Below are 25403 nucleotides of genomic sequence, written 5' to 3'. Positions count from 1 at the left end.
AAAATATTCACAATATACTAATCAATGACTAAGCATAGATACTCTACACACTCAAAACACACATTCACAAACCTGCCTTTACCTACCTATTTCTTACATACACACTTCTACCTACTTCTTACATCCACAGACTCCGAGTCCTACCTATCTATTTCTTACACACACACATCTCTTAAACACGTAAACGCACACACCTACCTTTCACTTCTACATTCATCTGTGCAGTCCAAATGTCCTCTTGAATTTAAATTTCCAGTAGGCGCGAAAGGAAAGGACGTAAACCATCAGTCGCGCATAGACACAGAAGATGAAAACAGGTCGCAAACACCTGTTACGTCTGTGCGACTGGACGGGATGCAAAGGGCATTCTTAAAGAGGAATGCCCTTTAAAAAAAAACTTTTTTTATTTAAACTAATTTCTCGGCCAGCCGATTCCAGGGGGGTGCAAGTGCACCCCCTTGCACCTGCCTGCGGGCGCCCTTGACCACAGGGTTCTGTCCTGGGACCTCTCCTGTTTGGTATCTACTTCTCTGAAGTACAGGCTAACACAGAAGGCCTCTGGCTAACGAAGTTCACAGATGACTGCAAACTAGGAGCCATAGTCAAGTCCCCAAATGATGTGGACATCCTACAGAAGGGCCTCATTGAGACAGATGTCTGGTGTCAGAGCCCTGGCCTCAAGCTCAATGCCAAAAAGTGCAGTGTCATCCCCTTTGCTAAAAATTCTGTACCCATGAACTACCACATAGGCAGCAATCTACTTAACATCGAATGTGTTCATAGGTTTAGGTTCATAGGTTGGTACTAGGCTATCAGCCCTAGGGCCTATACAAGCCTTGCCATAACAATTCCCTGGCTATTTCTTCTCACATTATTTACTTTCCTGGACCCCTGTCTAGCAGGGCGACTGACGTGATCCCTGGGGTGAATTTCCTTTCTCCCATCCAATCGTCAAGGTTCCTCTTGAAGAGGTCCAAAGAGGCACTCTGCTTGACATGTATGGGCAACCTATTCCAGAGTCTGGGGAGTCTCTGGGTCAAGAACCTATCCCTCCAGCATGTTTTGTTTATTGTGATGACAAGGTTTAGATCCCTGGAGCGTGTAGCTCTGAGGGATTGGGATTTCATTAAGTGTAGCATGTCCAACAGCTCTGGGTTTGACATGGCCTTGTATGTTAAGCAGAGATCGCCTCTGAGTAGACGATATGCGACAGAGTATAGCTGGAGTTGTTAAGGCGGTCAGCGTAGGGCATCTGCTTTAGGCCTGTGATTCTTTTAGTGAGGTATTTCAGAGGCCTTTCCAGTTGTTGCAGATGTCTTGAGAGGTACATACCAAATGGGGCATTGTATTCTATAATGGGTCTAATGAGGGATGAGTACAGTGGGACAATGACCTCCTTTTTTCTGGATGAAAAGCCCTTCGTGATGAGGTGTGCCACATAGAAGGATTTCCTGACTGTTGTGGCGATGTGGTTATCGAAGGTGAGACCACTGTCCACCTGTGTCCCTAAGTCTCTTATCACACTTTCTGTGTTTAGTGTACTGCCACATATATGGTAATTCATGGATACATGTTTTTTCCCAAAGGGGATAACAATACATTTCTTGGCATTGAGCTTGAGCCCATGGCTCTGGCACCAAGCATCTGTTTCTGTAATAAGAGACCTTGGGACCCAGGTGGACAGTAGTCTCTCCTTTGATAGTCACATCGCCACAGTAGTCAGGGTGTTCTTCTACGTGGCACACCTCATCATAAAGAGGTTCTCATCCAGGAAAAAAGAGGTCATTGTTCCCCTCTACTCGTCACTTATTAGACCCATTACAGAGTACAATGCCCCTTTTGGAATGTACCTCACAAGACATCTGCAGCAGCTGGAAAGGCCAGAGAAGTACCTCACAAAGAGGATTACTGGCCTCAAACAAATGCCCTACACTGACCGCCTCAAAAAACTCCAGCTTTACTCCGTAGCATATCGCCTACTCTGAGGTGATCTCTGCCTAACATATAAAGCTATGTCAAACGCAGAGCTGTTGGACATGCTACACCTAAAGAAATCCCAACCCCTCTGAGCTACGCGCTCTAGGGACCTAAACCTTGTCACCACAATAAACAGGACAAGCTGGAGGGATAGAGTCCTGTCCCAGAGACTTCCTATACTCTGGAACAAGCTACCCATCTATGTCAAACAAAGTTCTTCATTAGCACTCTTCAATAAAAATCTTGATGAGTGGATGGGAAATAGGAAATACACCCCGGGGATCAATCACTTCTGTGTCTCTGCTGGACAGTGGCACAGGAAAATAACTTTCTTGGGTGGCTTAAGCTATGGAACCTTGCTGGCTAGTCTTAAGTAGGCTCTTGGGCCGATAGCCTAGTACCTACCTATGAACCTATGGATATATGCAAACTACGCTTTAAGGATATCAGGTGTTTCAGCTAAATGGCAATTCTGAATGTCGATGACTTTTTCTTTTACTTTTGAGTCTAGTTATGGACAACTTCAGGCCAATAAATCCAAACAAAATGTTTAAGGTATCACACAGTGTTGAGTCTAACTTTGCTAGATTTTTCTTTTCGTGTTTTTAACCAATGGCTTTTTTGTGTGTGACTTTTTTACTCATTGTTTTAGTTTGTTAGTTGGGATATTTTGTAGACACCCTAATTTTTTTGGATATCAGTTGGGTATGAAACCCTGTGTTTCCAGAAGTCAAACATTCCTCTTATGCTGTGCTGACACAGCTAGAGGGGTTTGGCGTTATTGGCCTGAAGTTGTCCATAACTAGACTTAAAAGTAAAAAAAAGTCATGGACATTCAGAATTGCCATTCAGCTGAAACACCCGATTTCCTTAAAGGCTAATTTGCATATATCCCAATGTTGCCTCTGATACAAGAGGTTTAAGGTATCACACGGTGTTAAATCTAGCTTTGCTAGATTTTTCTGTTTATGTTTTTAACCAATTGGTTTTTGTGTGTGACCGTTTTACTCAATGTTTTAGTTTGTAAGTTGGGATATTTTGTAGACACCCTAATGTTTATGGAAATCAGTTGGGTACGAAACCCTATGTTTTCAAAAGTCAAATATTATTCTTATATTATGCTGGCACAGCTAGAGGAGTTTGGCTTTATTGGCCTTAAGTTGTCTATAATTAGACTTAAAAGTAAAAATAGAAGAAAGGCATGGACATTCAGTTACCATTTAGCTGAAACCCCTGATATCCTTAAATGGTAATTTGCAATTATCCCATGTTGCCTCTGATACAAGAGGTTTAAAGTATCACACAGTGTTAAATCTATCTTAGCTAGATTTTTCTTTTTGTGTTTTTAACCAATTTCTTTTTCTATGTGACCTTTTTACTCATTGTTTTAGTTTATATCATAGATCCACTGAAAAACTGTAATTTTTTTCTTTTTTGCTATGTATACTTAAAACTATACTGCATCTAATTTTGTGGACATTTTCTCCCCGGGGCTTATTATTACTAGATGCAGTGACCATTACATGGCATGGGATGGATGGGAGCAAACTCCCCATGCATCTGTTATCAAACTTATATAATTTTACATGCCTCTAGGGTTACCCAGTGTTGGTTGTATCTGCCTATGCAGACAATTCTGAATGGCTATACATACCTCTTTTCCTATCTTATACATGATTTTCTGTATAGCTGCCAACTTGTTAAGTGTATGCAATGGCTCAGTTTGGATATTTGGCACTGTTGGGGAAAACCAGCCTGTGCATCCAATTACCAATTTATTTTTATAACTGTGAGCATTAGGTTCCTAGCCTTTTAGTCTGTCACACTATAAATGTAGCTGAAATCAAAAGTTAAGAACTTCTGTAGTAAAACATGACACAAGTCAAAAGTCTTCCAATTAAGGCACAAAAACTTTTGATTGCTTTATTTTTTAAGTTATGATAGAAAAGAACTGCTGTATGATGAAATATCAAAGTACAGAATTCTAATGTATGCAAGACTCAAGCTGATTTTTATAAAGACATGTTTGTTTGCATAACCAGAGATCAAATGTACACAAACCTATTTCGTATTTTGTTCCATCTAGGACAACATGAAAGCCAAGTTAGTATTTCCTACTCTAATCACTGTTTACAACTGCGAGAAACAGGAATTAGAAGATGTCTACATAAACTAAACTGAAGGAAAATTTCTATTTTTCATGCCAACTACCACAATAGTTCAATGTTTCCAATATGTTAGTGTATGAATGGGAGATTGTTAACAGGATAATAACATGTAGCTTGATGAATAAGTCAATTCTAGCTACCTAGTTAAAAAAAATCAGCAAAATGCACCACTTCACCTCAAATTTCTATTTTTTTTTCTGGAGGTTGCCCTTCCTATCCTCCCCAGTGGCTGCAGATCATTTCACAGTAAAAGGAGACGTGTAATGTTTAAACTAAACTTGGTACAAAAATGCAACAAGACATTAAGAACAGAATATGCAAGGTATGAGGGTTACATTTTAGTATGATAAAGAATTTCTGTCCTGTATAAAGTCAAAGCAATTTTAATTTCACTTATATCAAGTTAGAATACATACCATGTAATGTCAAATATTTATAGATTTCCATTTAGAGGTACTGTGTAAGGAAGAAGGCATGTGCACACAGTAACCCCTCCCTTGTAAACAGCAAATCTTATAAAGATCACATTCTCTGCATTTGGATGTTCCTGATTAATGAAGGTTAATGAGATGAGGAGGCCCAAAGACTTGCAGTGTATGGTGGGAACCATATCTTGACTGGTTCTATCATGACCTGCACTCCTGGCGCAATCTTAGCAAGGAAATGGGAATACTGCTAATTAACATATCACTGTCACTTACTACTGGCGTAATCTTATCAAGGACATGGGAATACTGCTAATTAACATATCACTGTCACATTGTCTGCAATTTTAAGCTACAGCAGCAGCAAAAAATCAAAATGTTTTAAGTAAACAAATTTAAAAAAAACTGCATCAGAGAAGAAGGAAATGTTCAACATACCTTTACTCCATCTGTCTTCTTGTTCAGTAAGCTTTTAGCTGCTACAGGGGGAAAAAGAGACTTCAGTTGAAACCACTGATCCACATGAAATGGATTTTAACATCTTTGCCCATCTCAAAAGTCAATAAATTCCCAAATATTAAGTTGATTAAAACAACTTCTAATAAGATGAGCACATCATTAGCAGAAACCAGTTTGCTCTATGCTCAGTAGAAAAGCAAAAATCACAGTTTTTGGACTTTTACAGAAAGCTTTACTGGATGGAACAGGAATAAGCACTGTTAGAAGGACCATCCTGTTGTGAACTGATGCATCTGCTCCTGTTAAGGCCTTCACTTTTACACTAACATTATATAAAACAACCATTCTGTGCAAGAACTCTCACTTACAAAACCAAACACAGAGTATGTAGTCTGACAAATACAGTATAACAACCACTCCAATCAGAATGCAGACCTGGAGTCATCATAGTACCATATGTAAGGCTCAGTGCCACAGACAAGGTTAAAACTAAGAAAAGGTTCCAAAGGACCTCACAGATTGAAAGTATGCCAAGAGCAAAGAAGTTGTAGCAAATAAAGGTAGAATTTCATGCTAGAAAAGGAGTAACACAATAAATCTGCCTTGTGGCAGTTATTGAAAATATGGAGAATACTGGCTACACAGCTGCCATACTGATCCCCAACAGCATTCATTTTTGTTTCATAAACAGAAAGATTGAGGCTGGCTGTTTTTTTGCTAGTGAGATACACAACATGATATAACTGAAGGACTGAATGACATAAGTACTCAGTTAAATACCCTTGATCTTATGGGATGTATGAAAACAGAACCCAGTAATCATTAGCAGTGCACTGACTGCTCATCACTGTTTTGCATCTTACAAAAATTCGTTTTACTTTGTTTGATTCCTCCAACCATGCAACCAATTTCAAATACACACTTTCAAGCAGGACATTAAACTGTTTACATCTGAGAAAACAATAACCATCTGGCAGTACACCCAACTCTTTCATCTAAGGAAACAGCAGGGAGCATGCAGAGAATTGCCATGCATCTACAGAGGAGGCATATAAAAATGTGAAGCCTAAATAGCCCTTTCAATCCAAAGAGCCAGCAACATCCCAACCAAATAAAACATATGCAACAATACAGTGGCTATCCATACCAAATCTCATAATCACAACAACAACAAAAGGACCACTGAACTTGTGTGTGTTGTGAGTCTTGAGAGGGCAGGGCTCTCTACTGTATAATTTAAACTAAATAATTTACATTTTGTTGGGAGCATTCTCTCTGCCCTTATAATGACTAATTTCAGAACCTGATCAAATGTAAGAAACAATAGCAGTGTTTTGCCAGAATACGCAAGCAGTGTATCTAGACCTGTCTCTTTAAAACCTGGTGCATACAAGGCAACTAGATTAAAGTCTATAAACCATAATGAAGTATTTACAGTATACAGAAAGTACAAGCTGTATACATCTCAACTGTTCCTCATTTAGTCTTAAAAATTTCACATTCTACACTGTTCCACACTGAAACGGTCTGACATAAATTAATTGCCAAGATTTTTTAACAGATATCCATGGTGAACAATACTGAATTATATTAGTTTACCAAGAGAACCTTTTTTTCAAGTATGAATTAATACTTTTTAACCAATTTGTGAGTTTCCTAGTTAAAGTGGTTAGTAACTGTTTTGATTTTTTGCCCATTTGTTCCACATTATGAAAGTTAGTGTCCCAAATTTTGGAAAAAGGAGGTTTAAGAGTTATGATAAGCTATTTTAAACTAGGATAAATTCAAAGATGCATGACCAGTGCAGGCAGCAACCAGAGACATTATCTACTTAAACAAGCTAACATGTCTGAAATTGCAATGACTGAAAAAAAAAACTATTTCAAGGTGATATAAGGAAGTGTGGGCTTCAACGTTTCACTACTCATGCTTTTGACTACATAACAAAAAACCTAAATGTAAGTCTTGCTTACCTTCCAATAATTTAACGTTCAGCAGGGTCACGAAGACAGAACATTTGGAAGGAAAGAAAAAAAGCTGAAAATGACACTGATTGAGACAAATATGGTATCTTTCAAGAGGGTTAATGTATCTAGAGAAGGATTCTTTGCAGTACTGAGATAGGAACAAGGATCCAAAAACAGCCATCTGACTTCAATTCAACTCCATGTTAACAACACAAACTATTACTTTAAAGGAACGCATAAATGCTTACTAGCTCTTTTCCAGGTCCATTAATAGTAATCTAATTTTATTAGCTGTGGAAATTAGCTGGTCTTTCTTGGGCCATTTTCAGCCATGACAAAAGCCACAAGGATAAAAATACAACATAAATCTAAGAAATTTAGTGTAGTCATTCAATTTCCATGTTTTGGGAGGTGGGATTCAACCTGAGCACTCATATGAAACTCCTGTAGACATAGGTAGAACATGCAAATCTCCAGACCACAGGGAAGAAGTGAATGAACCCTAATCCATGATCTGGGAGGCAGTTACTTCAGGATGCTCAGTCTCGTGTTAACTGCAAGATCTGTGAAACCACCTTTAATTAGAGACATCCCATTCACATTTGTCTAATGATGTTAGGTCTTAGATTTATTATTACAAGCCAATCAACAGTATTATACCTCTTGAATTTTCTCAAATGAATACCAGCTACAAACAAATGATACTGGGACCATGGGCACAACAACATATCTTGAGATTGGAAATAATATGCAGTTGTTCCAGAACCCATTAACTGCCTTAGTGTTGTTAAACTAAATACTATTCCAATTACAAATCTGAAATGGTGAGCTTTTTACAAATTGTTTTCTTTGTTAGGACTTCATATTGTTATTTATTCATTCACTGGTGTTATCTTTCCATTGCACAGTAGATACAATTAAACAATTTCCCCTGGCTGTGGTTTCTGGTATAGGATGATGGTGGTACAAAAATATGTACTTATACAATGGGAATAAATGGTAAAAAGTAACTGCACCTCTAAGCAGCAAGCATCCTAATGTATAGACCAACTATTCTTTGCATGTTACACAGTTTTACTTAATACTGTCAGCTGGGGTATATGTCATACAGACTATTGTTTTCATGTTGCATCTCCAAACATACTCCATGGCTACTCACCACAAGTGAGCCTACAGTTCATTCTCTTATGAGGCAAAGTGATCTTAAGATGGGCAATCATCATCTTCTCATGAAAAAGCATGCATCAAATCCTGCATTTCTGCTGGCACTTTCCTTCCTACAGAAGTACGCCCCCCACAAAATTTTGTATTTTTTTTACTGTCTTTGCCTCCTTCACTGATCCTCAGCTGCCTTCCAAGCTTATTTTCACAGATGTGGGGGTAGGATATCATCCAGCAGCCAGAGAGATGATTACTTTAATTATGCAAGAGGAAATGCAACTTGGAAGAGGATGAACTACTAGATGAGGCAGTCTATGCAATGAAATCTCATGTGCATCACACCATATGTATATTTATGCAATTGTGAAGGCATTTGTCCTAGTATCACATCCAGCAGCTACAGCTAATCAGCGTGCATGAAGCTGAAAGAACTGCCCTCAAGCCTTCACTAAATGGTGTACAGCTAATGGAAAAAAAAGTGACCTTCCCCTAAGGCAGGACATTTGGTAATGAATGCTCAATTAAGAAACCAATGCAGCACACAAAGGTACCAAGTAGAGGTAGTCAAACCCAAAGCACAAAACACAATCCGAAGTGGAAGCACCAGCAGTTTATTTAGTAGATAAACGCAAATATTCACAAGCCGTTTTCGTCCACAAGACTTCTTCAGATGTAACAAAGAAAAGAAAAAAATAGCTGTAGCATCCTTTATATCCCCCACAAGCCACTTTAATTGTTTAATAGTATGATAAAGTGACAACTGGAAGCACCCAGATTTATGAAAACACTCCACTTTCTGTAACCTTTACAGGTCTCTTTGCAAGCATGTCAATAGACATGCAAATAAACAAATGAGCAAATTCACAACTAACAAATCTGTTCTAATGTTGTTGTGTCTTTCAGCTTTTTCCGGTTAGGGGTCGCTACAGCAGAACTCCGGTCCGCTAATGATTGGCAGTAGATTTTTACGTGCTGGCTTGCCGGGCTTAAAGCACAACCTTCAACGAAGGAATGCCCACTCACGCATGTCGCCACACAGAAGACGCTCTAACTGAGAATCGACATTTAAAAAAACATGTATACTTATGTGTACAACATTAGGTAAAATTAAATGAATAAAAGTTTAAAAGTAGATTAAAAAAGTAAAATGAAAGAAGCCTGAAAAAATGTAAAACACGTAAGTATTGTGGTGACAGCTTAAAATCTCATTGTTAAATAAAAGATAAATGAGCCCTAGCTCAACATAACATATAATATATATATATATATATATATATATATATATATATATATTTATATTTATTTATTTCCAGTTTGATTACCGGGGATGTCCACTGGGCCCAAGAGACCCATTTTCAGTGGAGGCCTGGGGAGAAAAGCTTCAAATGCATAACACAGTACAGATATAGTAATACAGAAATGTAAAGATACATTATCTTGAACAATTTGCAACAAATGTACATACAGTGTTGCACAATAGTCAAACAAACATCATTGTAGATGATCTTAAGGGTTATACAGGTTCATTTATGTGAGCACTCATTGCATAATATGTGGGGGAAAACACTTTACATACACACCTTTAAATTAGAAATATAAAACCTTTACAAGTACACATTTAAAGTATGAAACTATTTACAATATTTACACAGTTGTGATGAAGGGTAGGTAGCTCTAGGAATTGAAGAGAGCTTAGATACAGTCATAGAAAAACAAGCTGTGGGAGATTTAGAGAGCATAGGAACCTGGGAGAGAAGAAACAAAAACATTTTATGGGCAAGTAGTTGGGTGGATTTAGGTAGAGTGAAGGCAAGTACATTTCCATTTAGTGGACAGGTGTTTGAAAAGCTGGGTTTTGAAGTTTTCTGAGTTTGGTATAGTTCTTAGAGTGGAGGGGAGAGAATTCCATTTTTTACCTAGTAAGAAAGAGAGGAGGAGTTGGCCAGCAGGACGTTTGGGCTTATGGATAGCTATCAAGTTTTGATGTTCAGATCTGAGAGTTCTATTAGGGGTGTAAGGGGGAAGGATATTAGCTAGAGATGGACATTTAGAAGGGTGAAATATGAGTCTATGAGCAGTTGTGAGTTGGAGGTAGTTTAGGTAGTTTATAAGTATGCATAAAATGTTTAAGTACAAAGGTATTTATGAGTATATATAAAGAAAGTATGTTCAAGGGACCTGAAAAATGTATTTAGCAGAAATGTAAAAAAGTATGCATAAAGTGTGTACTGCATTATGTAAACAGAGAAGTGTTCCCGAAATAAAATGGGACTGCTTATAATTTAGGATGCTACAGCTAGTTTTTTTTTCTTTTCTTTGTTACATCTGAAGAAGTCTTGTGGACGAAAACGCCTTGTGAATATTTGCATTTATGTACTAAACTGCTGGTGCTTCCACTTCAGATTGTGTTTCTTGCTTTGGGTTTGACTACCTCTACTTGGTACCTTTGTGTGCTGCATTGGTTTCTTTGTCGTTTTGGGTACCTGGCCTCTTGTGTTTTTTTACAAGTGCTCAATTCATTTTTTTATTTTAAAATCTACTGTAGTAAAGAAATATTACAGTTTTTCTCAACAATAAATATGATTAAAACTATTTTACTGAAGAGGTATTATTTATTTTTGAATTATTAATGTGATGATTCAGGCGATAATCATAAATACTGGCAGACACTACCCGTCAAGAGTTGCTATGAGCATCTGTGACACCAGGGGAAAAAAAACACAATGTGTTGACCTCATACCCAGTACAAACAAGATGCTCTAATCCCACTGCAATGTTGTATCCCTATACACTTACGTTTTACACCAATTTATTCATTTGTTAAGGCGGTAGGTGAACTGTCACCAGGGACCCTTTATAATCAAGACTCAGGCCACATGGGCAAGGTTACATACTACTCTGCAGTAGCCAATAAAGCATATTATTCGAAGGAGGAAGGAAACCAGAGTACTTGAAAAGGAGAAAAAATATGGAGATACAGGGAGATCATACAAACTCAACACAGGAGGCCAGTAACAGACTAGGTCAGAATCTAGGACCCAGGAGCTGTGAGGTAGGGATGTTAACAAGAAGTTATGTACTCACCATAACGTTCGATGTATGTAGTCCATCTAGCCTCACATTCTTACCCGTGGGTTCGGAGCTGAACCTCGGCTCCGACTCGGCCATACTCTAGCTCAAAGTCTTTCAATTGGCTGGGCTAAGAGGTATCCGATGCTGCACTGCTCCCTTTCCCCAGATCTTGTTTGCTGCAAACTCAATCACTCAATCACTCTACCTCCATACATATAACACATAGAGAAAGAAAAACATTCCAATAATAAAAGGAGTACTGAAACCAGAACTGCCCTTTAGGTCCTCCAGGATGGGGGAAGGCGGGAAGGTAAGTAAGAATGTGAGGCAAGATGGACTACATACATCAAACGTTATGGTAAGTACATAACTTCTTGATGTCATTGTAGTCCAATCTCGCCTACATTCTTACCCGTGGGACAGCGTCCCCAGCACCTGAACCCTGGGAGGCTCAATGGAAAATACTCATGAGCATTGTGGAACCAAAGGAAGATCTGCCTCTGGATACCAAATCCAATTTGTAGTGAGTAATGAAGGTGTGAGGAGATGCCCATGTAGCCGCAGCACAAATATCATCCATGGACATCCTGGCCTGAAATGCTGTAGAGGTAGACATAGATCGGGTAGAATGAGCCTTCACTCTAAATGGTAAATCCTTACCACCTGAGGCATAAATGAAGGAAATACAACTAGTGATCCATCTAGACAAGGTCACTTTGGAAACAGGAGACCCAATCTTATTTTCTGAAAATGAGACAAATAGCTGATCCGATTTTCTAAGATCCTTTGTTCTATGCAGATAAAAACGCAACTGCCTGTGAACATCCAGTTGGTGAAATTTAAATTCTGCCCTATTAGAGAACTTTGGAAAAAATACGGGCAGTTCAATGGATTGGTTGAGATTACTAACCAAAGCCACTTTTGGCATAAAGGAAGGGTTTGGTCTGAGGGAAACCTTGTCCCTGTGAAAAATCAAGTAAGGCGGTCTGATAGACAAAGCTTGGAGCTCAGAGACAAGTCTAGCTGAAGTGATGGCTACCAAAAAGATAGTTTTCCAAGTCAAAAATTTTAGTTCACAAGTAGCTGCAGGCTCAAAGGGGGAAGAGGTGATACATTGCAACACAAAAGTTAGGGCCCAAGGCATGACCAGGTCGAAGACTGGAGGGCAAAGCAGCATAGTGCCTTTCAAGAATGCCTTACAAAGTCTATGCGCCATTAGACTGGGCTCATTAGCGACGTGAAAAGTGGAAATAGCGGCCAACTGTACTTTAATGGTCGCGGCTGCTGACCCCTGATTGAAAAGCATGGAGAGACATTCCAGAACTGAAGAAATTGGAGCTGTATAAGGATCAATTTGTCTTGCCTGAGCCCAGATGGAGAATCTTTTTCATTTACTGGAATAAATCTTTTTAGTTGAAGGCTTATGGGAAGAAGACAGAATATGAATCACTTCCGGAGGAAAATGATGAAGCCTGACTAGTGATGGAAGTGGAGTAGCCAGGCTGTCAACCGGAGGGTCTGAAGAGAAGGATGGAACTGCCCTGACATATGAGCCAGATCATCTGTGGGTCCAGAATCCAGGGGACATCCATGAGATGGGGATGGAGAAAGGGGAACCAAATTTGACGAGGCCAGTGTGGAGTAATCAGAATTATTTTGCTTCCCAAGGACTGCGCTTTCTGAATAACCTTTATCAACAGAGGTACAGGAGGGAAGGCATAAAGTAGACCGAAGGGCCAATCATGAACCAGAGCGTTCCTGGGTGTCTCCCCCTGAGGGGGGGATAAGGGCAAAGTAGCTGCTGCACTTGATATTGAGGGGACTGGCAAATAGATCGCAGCAAGGCTGACCCCATCTGCAGAAAATCTGCTCCGCAACTTGACTGTTTAGGGACCACTCGTGAGGCATCAGAATAGCTCTGCTCAACCTGTCAGCGATCACGCTGGACTTCCCCAGAAAGTGCTTTGCTACAAGAAAATGTTGGGAAGACACTGCCCACTTCCACACTCGAATGGCCTCTCTGCAAAGGGGATACAACTTGGTTCCTTCCTGTTTGTTCAGATACCGTACCACTGACATATTGTCTGAGTGGATCGCAATTGTCCCGAGAGGAAGAAAGCTCTGAAGTGCTTGCAATGCTAGTAGCACTGCTCTCATCACCAAGATATTGATATGCAGATGTATCTCATGTTCCTGCCACGTGCCTTGAACCGTCCTCCCGAGATAATCCCCCCCCCCCACCTGGGAGGCATCTGTGGTCACTGTGGCAACAGGAGGGGATGGGACGAAGGGCTTTCCCGCATTGAGGTTGCTGCAGTGAAGCCACCAGCGTAGATCTTGCTTGCACCTGTCTGTGATCATTATGAAATGAGAAAGCGGAAGATGCTGTAGAGACCACTGGGTGAAGAGCAGCCACTGAAGGAGCCTCATGCGAAGCCTCGCAACAGGAACCAGCTTAATTGTTGCAGCCATAGTCCCTAACAATTTGAGAACCGTTTTTGCCTTCACTTTTTTTTTTGGGAGCAACACGTATACTTGTTGTTGCAAAACTTGAATCCTTTCTTGTGGTAAAAACGCCCTCATGAGCATGGTGTCTAACTCTGCGCCTATAAAGGTGACATGCTGCGAGGGCAACAAGGCAGACTTTTCCCAATTTAGAGTGATACCCAATTGTTGACACAGCTTGATAGTGGTGTCTCTGGTCTGTAGTAGTAGATGCCTGGTGGTGGCAGAAAGGAGCCAGTTGTCCAGGTACAGAAACACTTGGAATCCCTGACGTCTCAAGTGAGGAGTCACCACTACCATACATTTGGTGAACACCCTGGGGGCTGTGGTGAGACCAAAGGGCACGAAATTGAAAATGACTGGCTCCCAGCCGGAAGTGTAGATGACTTCTGGATGCCCTGTCCATCTTTATGTGGTAGTAAGCATCTTTGAGGTCGATGGAGCACATCCACACCTTTTCCCAACAAAGGGAGAATAGATTGCAACATGACCATTTGGAACTTGGACTTCTTCACGTGGAGGTTCAAGCGGCTAAGATCCAAGATGGGCCTCAGGCCCCCTGTTCTTTTCAGCACCAAATAGAATAAGTCCCTAATCCGATCTGGTCTGAGGGGACATTCTGGATGGCTCCTTTTTCTAGCAGCTTTATAACCTCTGAAGCTGCGTAATCCCTTTGATTGGGTGGAACATCTGGGATTCTTTTGATCAGTGGGGGGGAGAAGAGAAGGGAATGTGATATCCTCCGGAAATTACTTTTAATACCCACTGGTCCTGGGTACCGTCTTGCCAGGCTTCTGGGTATAGTGAAATGCGACCCCCGACTGGCTCCAGAAACGCACAGTCGGGCCTCCCATCAGGAGCACTGGTAGGGAGAACCACAAAAGGAATCACGGTCTCCCTGGTTATGTGGGACTCCTCTGCCTCTAGGGCGGCATCTACCTCAGTTACTACCCCCTCCCCTGCCTCTGGAGGGGGAATCACTTTGTGCGCCATGAAAAAACCTCTGCGATTTCTTGAACACTTTCCCACTCTTCTGGACCTTGGGATAAGGTCTAGAAGGCATGGAATAAAGGACTCCCACAGCAGACAGAGTTTTTCCCTCTTGCTCGCACCGAGTGAGAGTGTCTTTCACCTTGGTTACGAACAATGAGGAACCATCAAATGGGGTGTTGATGAATGTAGACTTGAAGGCCTCTGTGAAATTACAGAGGCACATCCAGGAGTGCCTTCTGAGAGAAACTCTGGAACTCGCTGCCCTACTCGCTCCTTTGGCTGTGTAAGAGATCAGCCTCATGGAGGAGTTAGCAATAGAATTTACGGTAGACATCTGAGCGTTGACTTTCTGAGCCACTGCATCAGAAACGTTACCCTGCAGAGCATCTCCCAGCTCTTTCAGGAGATCTCTTTGGAGCCATGTAAAATGTGACAAGTAATTCAGTGACCACAGTGTAAAGGCCACTGAAGAAAACATATGCTTCCCATACCGGTCCATGGTCCTGGACTCCTTATTAGGGGGATGGACGGTAGATGAAGTCTCAGCCAGTTCCTTCTTGGTGGCCGCTGCTACCACCATGGCATCTACTGGAATGCCCTTTGTGAGAAACTCTTTGCCAGAGGGGGTGGACAGAAATTTGTTGGGTCTCCTGGGGACTGGTTCCACAGTGTCAGGTGTTTCCCACACCCTCCAACAAACTAGATCCAGGAGTTCGTCGAAGGGTGGTGAGACCCAGGAGGTGGAGGGCTGAGCCCCAAAGGCCTTCAGGAACACCGACTCCTCCTCAGAGGGGGTTTAGAGGGCCAGTCGCCTCTCTGTTTCAAGATCTTTAGGATATCAAAGAAAGAGATATCCTCAGAGGAAGACATGGGGACCCCTCTGATTCCTTGAGGTCGGTGTCCGACATGAGAGACTTCCTGGGAGTTGATGTGCTTCCTCTTGCACGTTTTTTTTCTGGGTGACTCCTCAAGCAAAACCTCTGGGGGGCCCTCAGAAATTTGGGGACCACTCATGGAGGTATTCTGAGGCCTTGGGTCTCCGCTGTCCAAAGATAAAGGGCGATCAGAGACTGATACTAGAGCTGGAGGGGGTAGAGTGTGTCAGTGCTGTATGATACAGCTGAGGACCTAGCCAGCACGCTCTGCATGACCTCGAAAGCTGGTCCCCCCGGCTCCGAGGATCGACCAACCATGGAAGACCTCAGAGCAAAAGGGGCAAGGTCCGAAGCAAGGGCCAGACTCACCCAAGCCGAAGCACCGACAGGGAGGCTAGGAGCCAAAGAACATCCCAAGACCTCCCCCTTGGGTCCGACCGAGGAATCATGAGTCCTGGACCCCGTGGACGGAGCCGACGGGGTCAGAGCAGAGATCGGAGCTGATAAGCCAGGATGGGCTATCAGAGCCAACCTAGAAGCATCAGACGGCGCCGACCACTCTGGCTCCAAAGGCTGAGATTTGCATGGAGGAGGAGGTATTGACGATGGATGGGTGACGGGCTCCGGAGCCAACTGGGCTGGAGCCGAAAGCAATTTAGCCAGCACCGGTGATTGAAACAGTCTTTGTACCACTCTATCCACATCCACATCAGAGTGTGTCCTGGAGGACCTAGAGGATAAGGTAGGAGATCTAGACCTCCTCTCTGAAGGAGACCTGCGAGGAGGAGAAACCAGTCTAAAAACTGGAGACTGGCTCTGAACTAGTATCTCCGACACCGGCTCCGAGGGGCTGGGAGCCAATGTAAGTTCTGTCGGTTGACAAGCTTCCTTCAGCACCGAAGACAGTGGAGCTGAGGATGCCACAGTAGACTTAGTAACTTTTTCCAGGGGCTCCGATAAGACAGACGGAGCCAGAGATCTTTTTTTGCTTTGGATGTTTTGTCTCTTTTAGAGGGAAAGGACTTAGCACTAGAAGACCTCTCCAACTCTTCCTCGAAAGAGGGTTTCAGTAGTCCCTTCAAAATTAGTTTGTTCTTCCTTTCTTGAAGAACACAAGGGCTGAATGTGTGACAGAACGCACAAGACTCCTGAAGGTGTATAGCCCCCAAACAATAAAAACACACAGAGTGCCCCATCTGTAATCGACATTTTGTACCCACATTTACTACATTTCTTAAAGCCCGAATGCTTATGTTCTTTTGTATCCTTAGACATGGTCGGCAGGATACGAACACAACACAACAGTAAAACAGACACCAGAAACAAGTGCGGGCACTAAACTAATAAACCACAGACACTACACAAGGACCTCTAACTCAAACGGTCCTCTCAGGAAAAACAAGGGAAAGGACTAGGTCCTCTAACTTAAACGGCCCTCGCCCAGAGGGGATAGGTACCTAAACAAAAATGAGCACAGAAGGGAAAAACAGATAACCAAGGGAGGACTAGGTCCTCTAACTAAAACGGGCCTAGCCTGTTGGGAGATAGCTGACGGGATACCAGATAAATAGTAGACAAATGCCACAAAGGCCACACAAAAAATGCTTCCACAAAACAACAACACACACACCTAGCTATGAAAATAGCTTCTGGATCAAAATTTTAGTCAAGAAGACAAAAAGTTATACTTAGCCACAGACAAGAGCGAGACCACGTCTGAGCTTTATGACCGGCAAATGAGATCTGGGGAAAGGGAGCAGTGCAGCACGGGATACCTCTTAGCCCAGCCAATTGAAAGACTTTGAGCTAGAGTATGGCCGAGTCGGAGCCAAGGTTCGGCTCCGAACCCACAGGTAAGAATGTAGGCGAGATTGGACTACATAACATCAAATTTTCTTGCAGCACAAAATGAAAAAAGAATCTACTCGTTAGTTTGCGGAATAGGAGAGGTTTTCAGGTTACGGTGCACATTATGAAGGAAGCTTAATTTTTTTTGTGTTTTAGCTTCAGAAATCAAAGAATAACTAGCATACAAAGTTTAATATTTAAACCCTTATTAGAGCCCCTAAATCATAATGATAGCATTGAATCCTGCAGCCAAAACAAACTTCCTTGCATGCAAACTCTTCAGGAGTATTGTTTTAGAATACAGTCAAGATAAATCAGTTCTGTGTTGAGAAGGAGAAAAAAGATGCAACTTAAGTACCACAGGTCAGCACCACTCTGTTTGCTAGTTGTTAACATGTACCATAGTTCCAAGAGCTGCATGTAAATCTCACTTAAAAAACAACAATTCTCCAGTATATTCTCCAGTACAAACACCCATGTAAATGCATTCAATCTACAGCTATCCTGAAATCCAAGTATGTTTTCATCTAGAGCTACATCTTTGCAATTTACTTGCTGGAAGCAAGAATTCAAATACTACTTGCTCATATGGATATATAAAGCAAAATGAACTGTATAGCATTCCACAATTACAGATGAAAAATTGAAAGTAACTCACATAAGAGCACTAATTATGTGCATACATACATACATCTCGCTTTCTCACACTAGAATTAATTCTCAGAAGTTAGCCTTCCTCTGGCTGATTAAACCACATACTTCAGAATGATAGCTAATACAATGGTTTTCAGTTTTATGCTGATGGAGGAATTCTTCCCTAATGCTAGCCTTTCAAACCCAAGTTTTAGATTCTAATTAGGCTCTCGTTCTTAATGCCTAAAATAAAGTTACTATACCTATGTGGGTAATAAAGTCACACTGTCTAGACAGGCCTGTTTCACTCATCTCTCAGTTATTTGAAAACAGTCGCCTATTAAACCACAGAGGAAAGAGCGAGGTTCATACTGCACTAACAGATGCACATTCATATGTGATCTTCCTACAAGGTGACTACTTTTAGCAGTATAAAACGGTTACTTGTAAACATTATTAGAGGAGATAAAGAATAAAAATAAGGTTAACAGTTATGTGAAATGCTCCAAAGGACCTTCTTCTTCTGTAACCCAGGGGCAAGATAATTCAAAACTTAATTCAAATGTCGGGTTTCAGATTCGTATATCTCCTGGAAAAAGACATGGATGCCTTACAGCAGCTACCAAATAGGTCAGAACTGCACATGAAAGAAAAAAATTCCTGCCTCAAAATGATCTGTCAGATATTTATCATTCTAGCTCACACAGTTTTCCATTAAAATGCGTATCAGAAATATTTCAGCCCTGTAACATATTTCACTTAACAACTGACCCTCAAAACAGATCACTCAAACAGTGAAACAAATAGGCTTCTACTTAAGGCTACCAGGCATTGTCTGACTTTAATTTACCAATAGTCAAACTTTTCTTCCTAAGAAGTGACATTTGTATCATGCCAGTGTACAAGGAATATTAGCTGGTGCATGCAACAATATAATGGTGATGTTACCTCATATCACATTTAAGTTGTCCAATTGAAAAACTTCATTGCGAAATACTAAACTATTCACAAATTAAACAGGCTAAAAATTAATAATAATGGCAAACTGGAAAGGCATACACAGTCTGCAAGTTTCCATTTTCTAAAATGTGACAGCTACTCTTCAAATTGGCCCTCTGCAGAGGGGAGAACACTTGGCTATTTTCTTCTGTGCCCTCTGAAGCAGCTTTTATTAAAATTCTGATGAGCCTTTGTTTGGGACACATACACTTCATTTAACTTAACACAACTTCCCTCTATGCTTAGGATGCATGTGCATCTTCATAGTTTCCACTACTTACCTTCTGCTCAAAAAGGACTAGTAAAACTAAGTAAATAACCGATAAAGTTATAAAACTGTAGGCTTAAAAGTTATAGAATATTCTACTGCCATGAAAGCAGCAACTGAGACATCCTGAACAAAGGAAAAGAAGGAAGTATCCAGTGCAGGGACCATGTTCCAAAAAAGTACAGCTGTGTAAAATCTTACCATAATGGTAGATGTCCTTGCCTTCACTGCTGCAGTATTCTTAACATTCGGGATTCCCTGTCGTGGAAGCCCATCATCTGGCAAGTATACCAAAGGCTTCCTGTTGCATTTAAAGGTACGCCTGAATGTCACTCAAACACTCCTTGTGTACCATAGGGCATAAAGGTGCTGTTCAGGCTTACCATAAACAGAAATGGTTGCCCCAGTAGGAACACAAATCTAAGGAACCCAAGAAGTAACCTGTATATCCAGGAAGGCAAAGGACTAGGGGGATGGAGGGAGGGAGGGAGGAAGTGAATACTGCAGCAGTGAAGGCAAGGACATCTACCGTTATGGTAAGATTTTACACAAATGTACTATATGTCCTTACATTCACTGTTGCAGTATTCTTAACAGTTGTAAGAGTGCCAAATGTCAAGAGGAAATTTGGGAGGGGGAAGAACAGTCCCCTAAGAAACCACAGAGAACAGCACTAGCAAAACCAGTCCTAGTTCTGGAGATACCATCCAACTTGTAGTGCTTAGTAAAGGTATTCACAGAAGACCAGATAGCTGCATCAATAATTGAATTAGTATCTAAGCCCTTGAAAAAAGCACCAGAAGAAGCCACTGCTCTAGTAGAATGAGTCTTGACTGAAGAAGGAAGGCTCTTGCCATGAAAGTTGTAACAAAGGGAAATAGCCTTAGAAATTCAAGAAGAAATGGATTGCTTGGATACAGCTAGACCCAAAGTTCTAGGATGAAAAGAAGCAAACAACTGATCAGATTTTCGAACAGCCTTAGTCTGATCCAAATAAATTCTGAGTTGCCTATGCACATCCAAAGCATGCAGCACCCGCTCACTGTCAGTCTGCGGAGACGGGAATAAAGTAGGCAGATTAATAAACTGATTAAGGGAAAGCTCATAAACCACCTTAGACATAAAAGAGGGATTAGTGTGTAAGGACAACCTGTCATGAAAAATCAGAGAAAGGATGACAAGCCATAAGTGCCTGCAACTCAGGCACCTGTCTGGCAGAAGTAAAGCTAACAATAGAACAGTCTTCCAAGAACAATATTACAAGGAAGCTGAAAAAGCAGGCTCAAAAAGAGCCTGAGTCAACTTCTCCAAAACAAAATTAAGATCCCAGCGAGGTGGAACAGGTTTCCTGGGGGGGGGTCTAATATTAAGGATGCCTTTGAGAAATTGTTTAACTCACATCTAGAAGCCAAAGGAGGAGGTAAAGGAAGACAAGCAGAGACGGCTGATAAGTGGGCCTTAATGGATGAACAGGGCACACCAGCATTGAGCAACTCACACAAATAAGAGAGAACCAAAGGAACATCCACAATAAGTGTGTTCAGGTTACGAGACAGACACCAAATAGAAAGACACCAAATAGAAAACCTCTTCCATGTGGATAAGTAGGATTTCCTAGTAGTAGGCTTCCTGGCCTCCTGCAGTACTTGCAGCACGTCCTCAGAAAAAAGGTGTCTATGAGGAATCAAAATCCTATCACCCACAATGTCAGTTGAAGCATGGACAGGTGGGGAAGGATGAGAGATCCCTTATCTTGTGTGATCAGATCCACCCTGTGAGGTAACTTATAATGACTGCCCCCCGGTTAGATGCAGAAGTAGAGGGAACCAGTGCTGTCGTGCCCAAAAGGGAATCACCAATAAGATTTTGGGAGCATCCCGCTGAATTTTGAGCAGGACTTTCAGAATGAGAGGAAGGATAGGAAATGCCTAAAGAAACATCCCTTCCAAGAAACTGAGAGGGCATCCACCTTCCATAACAGACGACCTGGGACTCTAGCACATAACAGAGGAATGTGTCTGTTCAGAGGGGAGGCAAAAAGATCCACTTGAGGAGTACCCCACTGGTGAATAATGTCCATCCCTGTGAAGCATTCATTCATGAGACTGAGTTAAGGTCCTGCTCAGAATGTTTTCCATAATGTTTGACTGGGAGGGATATAAACTGCCTGAACAGTCACTTAATACTTGACAGCAAGATCCCATACCAGAAGTGCAAAATGGCAAAGGAGGTAGGAACTCATTCCTCCCTGTTTCTTGACATACTACATCACTGTGGTATTGTCTGTGAAGGCATTGACAGGCCCTGAAGAGGAAAGAAGATGAAAGGCCTGAAGGGCCAGCAGAAGAGTTCTCTTCTCTTTGACACTGATGTGCTCCCTCCACTGGTGAGGCAATCACACCCCCTGTACCTTTAGGGAGCCAAAAGTCACCCCCAACCCACATCTGAAGCATCTGGAAACAATGCTTGAGAGGTAAGAGGAGGATGAAAAGGTATGGTTCAGAGACAACTGCTGAATCCACCAGTGAAGTTCCCATCTAAGACAAGGAAGAAGAGGAACTACAAAGTCTAAAGGATGTGCATGTTGAAGCCACTCTGACTTCAGAAGCTACTGAAACGTTCTCATGTGAAGTTTGACCTGAGGGAGCATCACAATGGTGGATGCCATGAAACCCTAAGCTCTCAGAAATTCCATGGTGGTAATGGAAGCCAGAGGAAGGAGTGTGAGAAAGAAAGAAATGAGAGTTACGGCCTTTGGGGAGGGGGGGGGGGATGCAATCATAGGCACCAACTGAATCCTGCAACCCAGAAAAACATGATCCTGAGAAGGAGTCAGAGAAGACTTTTTGAAATTTATTGTGAACCCCAGACTCTAAAGAAGGGAAACGGCAAAATGAAGATTTTGAAGAGTGTCTCTGGAGAGGACGCCTGAATCAACAGATAGTCTAAGTAAGGAAATATCTGGATCCCTTGAGGTCTGCAAAAAGCAATAACAGAAGCAAGGCATTTGGTGAACACCATTAGGACAGTAGAAAGGCTAAAGGACAAAGCAGAGAACTGAAAATGCCAGGAAGAAACAGAGAAACATAAAAACCTCCTGAAAAGAGGATGAGCTGGAATATGGAGATATGCATCCTAGAAGTCCAGAGACACCATAGAGCTCTGAGGGAGCAGGAAAGGAAACAACATCTGACGAGACAACATCCGAAAGGAAGGCACTTTAAAAAAAGTGTTTAGATGAGATAGGTCTAGACTAGGTCTCCAAGTGCACTCTTTTCTTGGCACTAGAAAGAGTCTGGAGTACAACCCTTTCCCTCTTTGGGACACATGCACCTCTTGAATAGTACCCTGAGTCAAGAGAGTTTGACGAAACTCTGGGGAAAAAGGGAAGCTGTTTCTGAGGAGGTTGAGGAATACCCATAAAAGAATGGTGGGATGTCCACACCATGAAGTACCCTTGACGAATGATCGACAGAACCCAAGAACCTTGAGTGATCTGAAGTCAAGCAGGAAGAGAAAAAGAAAGGCAAAGAGAGAGGGGAACGTGTCTGGGAAGAGACGGATAGTCATAAAGCACCTGGTTTGTCTGGAAAGGAAGGCTTCAGAAACCCAAAAAACTAAGTAGCCTTAGCAGGAAGAGCTCATTTGCTACTCTTTCTACCTTTAGTAGAATGGTGGGAATGTCTATGAACAAATGCAGGCTTAGTGGGATAGTTTCTCTGAAATTTAGGCACAGGAGAAACAAAAACATGTTTAAGCTCCTATAAACCTTACCCTTATCCTGAAGGGACTTAAACCAGCAGCAGCTTCCCCAAACAAAAGTTTAGAATCTAGGGGAGCATCCATCACTTTAGCTTTAATATCATCAGATAGAAGCTGGAGCCTAAGCCAAGAATACCGCCTCATGACTGAAGCAACAACAGCAGTCCTAGAAGAGGCATCTGCCACATCATAACTACATTTAATAGAATGATGAATGACTTGAGGGGAAGTCCCTTGCAAGGAAAGAACAGATGTTTTACCCTCATACTCAGGAAAATCAGAAATAAGTTGACAGGCCTGAGAAAGAAGAGCCAACACATACTTATACATATGGGTCTGATAATTAATAGCCCGAAAACCTAGGATAGCAGAAGTGTAAGACTTCTTACCCAGCCACTCCATAGTTCTGCTGTCTTTGTCAGAAGGCAATAACTTGGGTGAAGGAAGCAATTTAGATGGCTTATCAGAGGCCATACAGACCACAGAAGGGTCAGCAGCAGACATTTATACAAAAAGAAACAAGCCTCAGGCACCATATAAAATGTATCAGGCTACCTGGAAGCAGGAGTTAATGAATCAGGAGCATGAGAGGGATTGGAAGAAACATCCAGCAAAGCAGCCAAATCAGAATGAATAGCCGTAGGTTTAGGAGACTCCAGCTGTACCACTCATAAGGGACAGGAGCACAATCCTACTTAAAAAATCCATCATCCTGGACAGCGTATCCCCAAAGGAAATTTCCTCGAAAGGAGCATCAGGACTAACAGATTCCTCCTCCTCTCACCTATGAGTAGAAGAAGTCGGGGATTTGTCATCAAAACCAGACTCAGTCTCAGAAGAATCCTGTTCTCTAGGTCTTTTACGGGGAGTAGAGGACCAAAGATGAGCATAAACTGAAACCCCTTGAGAAGGCTTTAAAGACATTAAAGCAGAAAATAGCCCCTGAGTGAAAGCCTGCCATTCACTCTGAGAATCCCTAAGAGCAGAAGACACATGTTTAAGTGTTTCTTTTTTAAGAGAATATCAAATCTGAAAAATTTAGAAGACTCAGACCCAAGACGGTAGTCGAGAACCACAGTAGGAACTTCTTCCCCAACTAAAATCTGAGGAACTCCCCTAGGCCCCTCAGAAAATATCAACTATTGTTTCCCATGAACGTCCAAGATGGACGCCTTGCAAACGCTTGTCGGACATGCTGCCAGTCGGAATTTCACCAGCCTCCAACACACTCATGGTAGAGGAATCCACAACACAGCTGGGCAAGCCTCCAGTGTTGTAATAACCTCAGGAGAAACACCTGCAGAGGCTGAACAGTAAAAGATTCCAGTTGTATCTTTTTCACCTTCTTCTCCCCCCCCCCTAAAGACTGAGCCTCAGAGCAGGAGACTCCATCCACTGTACCTGTAGCAAGATGGTTAAGACACTGGTTCTCAAGATACAAGGAAAGGGAAGAAAGTCTACTGCGAAGGGTTTTCAGAATGAACACCTGGCAAAAAGAACAAGACGTATGGTCATGAGATGCTTCTAGACAAAAAAGACACTTATCATGGTGGTCTTTATGGGGAATCTGTCACCCACATTGGCATTTACCCTTACTGGATGACAATAACCCCAAGGAGCACAAAAAGGCAAGAGAAAACAAAACAAAAAAACAAACAGGGTACTTATCTGCACTGCAAACAGACATAGGTAATTACTGGAGAATGAAAATGCATTCACCTGGCAAAACAGATGCAGGTAAACAGACTGACAGTGAAATGATGCATTCAGACTGGCGGCAAAGAAGCTCTGTTTATGGTAAGCCTGAACGTCACCTTTATGCCCTACAGTATGCAAGGAGCATTTGACATTCAGCAACATGAAGTCTTTGCTATACTGGCCGGATGACATGCTTTCATGGCAGGGAATCCCAAATGTTAAGAATACTGCAGCAGTGAATGGGAGGACTTCAAATGATACAATGAGTACCTGTACATTTAACCTATTCTGAGGGTCCACTCAGCAGGAGGTAATCACTTACATTAATTCTAAGTAGCATTTCTGAAATCAAAAATAAGTGGAAGGAGACCAAATACAGAAGAGGATTTCAGGGCATAATGCTTTAAGAATAGACTTCCCAAAGGAAGTCTAACCCTGAAGCAGAGTTCTAAACAACACTATTAGATAATAAATCTGATGGTGGGTAGCCATGCCATAGATATATGTCACTGGCACACTCCTGAAACATACAGTAAAGGCAGCCACCACCCCCTGAAGCCACAGGTGAACCTCTCGGAAACTAGACATTACAA

At 41.8% G+C, this 25403-nt stretch overlaps 1 protein-coding gene across 12 annotated transcripts in view; it reads right to left on the bottom strand.

Moving 5' to 3' along the window:
* CAMK2B (calcium/calmodulin dependent protein kinase II beta) overlaps nucleotides 1-25403 on the bottom strand; it is a 3372251-nt gene that overhangs the window by 1326612 nt on the left and 2020236 nt on the right. For 9 of the 12 annotated variants that reach the window (XM_044084245.1, XM_044084244.1, XM_044084249.1 and 6 more), the window contains one exon: nucleotides 5009-5049. In XM_044084245.1, coding sequence (XP_043940180.1) covers nucleotides 5009-5049 — 41 coding nt within the window. The remainder of the gene's footprint in view (nucleotides 1-5008; nucleotides 5050-25403) is intronic. The other 3 variants (XM_044084246.1, XM_044084248.1, XM_044084254.1) reach the window with 1 other exon arrangement.

Source organism: Protopterus annectens, chromosome 9.part0 (genome assembly GCF_019279795.1).
Source record: "Protopterus annectens isolate FY-2018-M chromosome 9.part0, PAN1.0, whole genome shotgun sequence".
In the NCBI taxonomy this organism is placed as follows: Eukaryota; Metazoa; Chordata; order Ceratodontiformes; family Protopteridae; genus Protopterus; species Protopterus annectens.
Note: the sequence above shows the minus strand (reverse complement) of the source record. Positions and strands in the feature narration are given on the sequence as shown.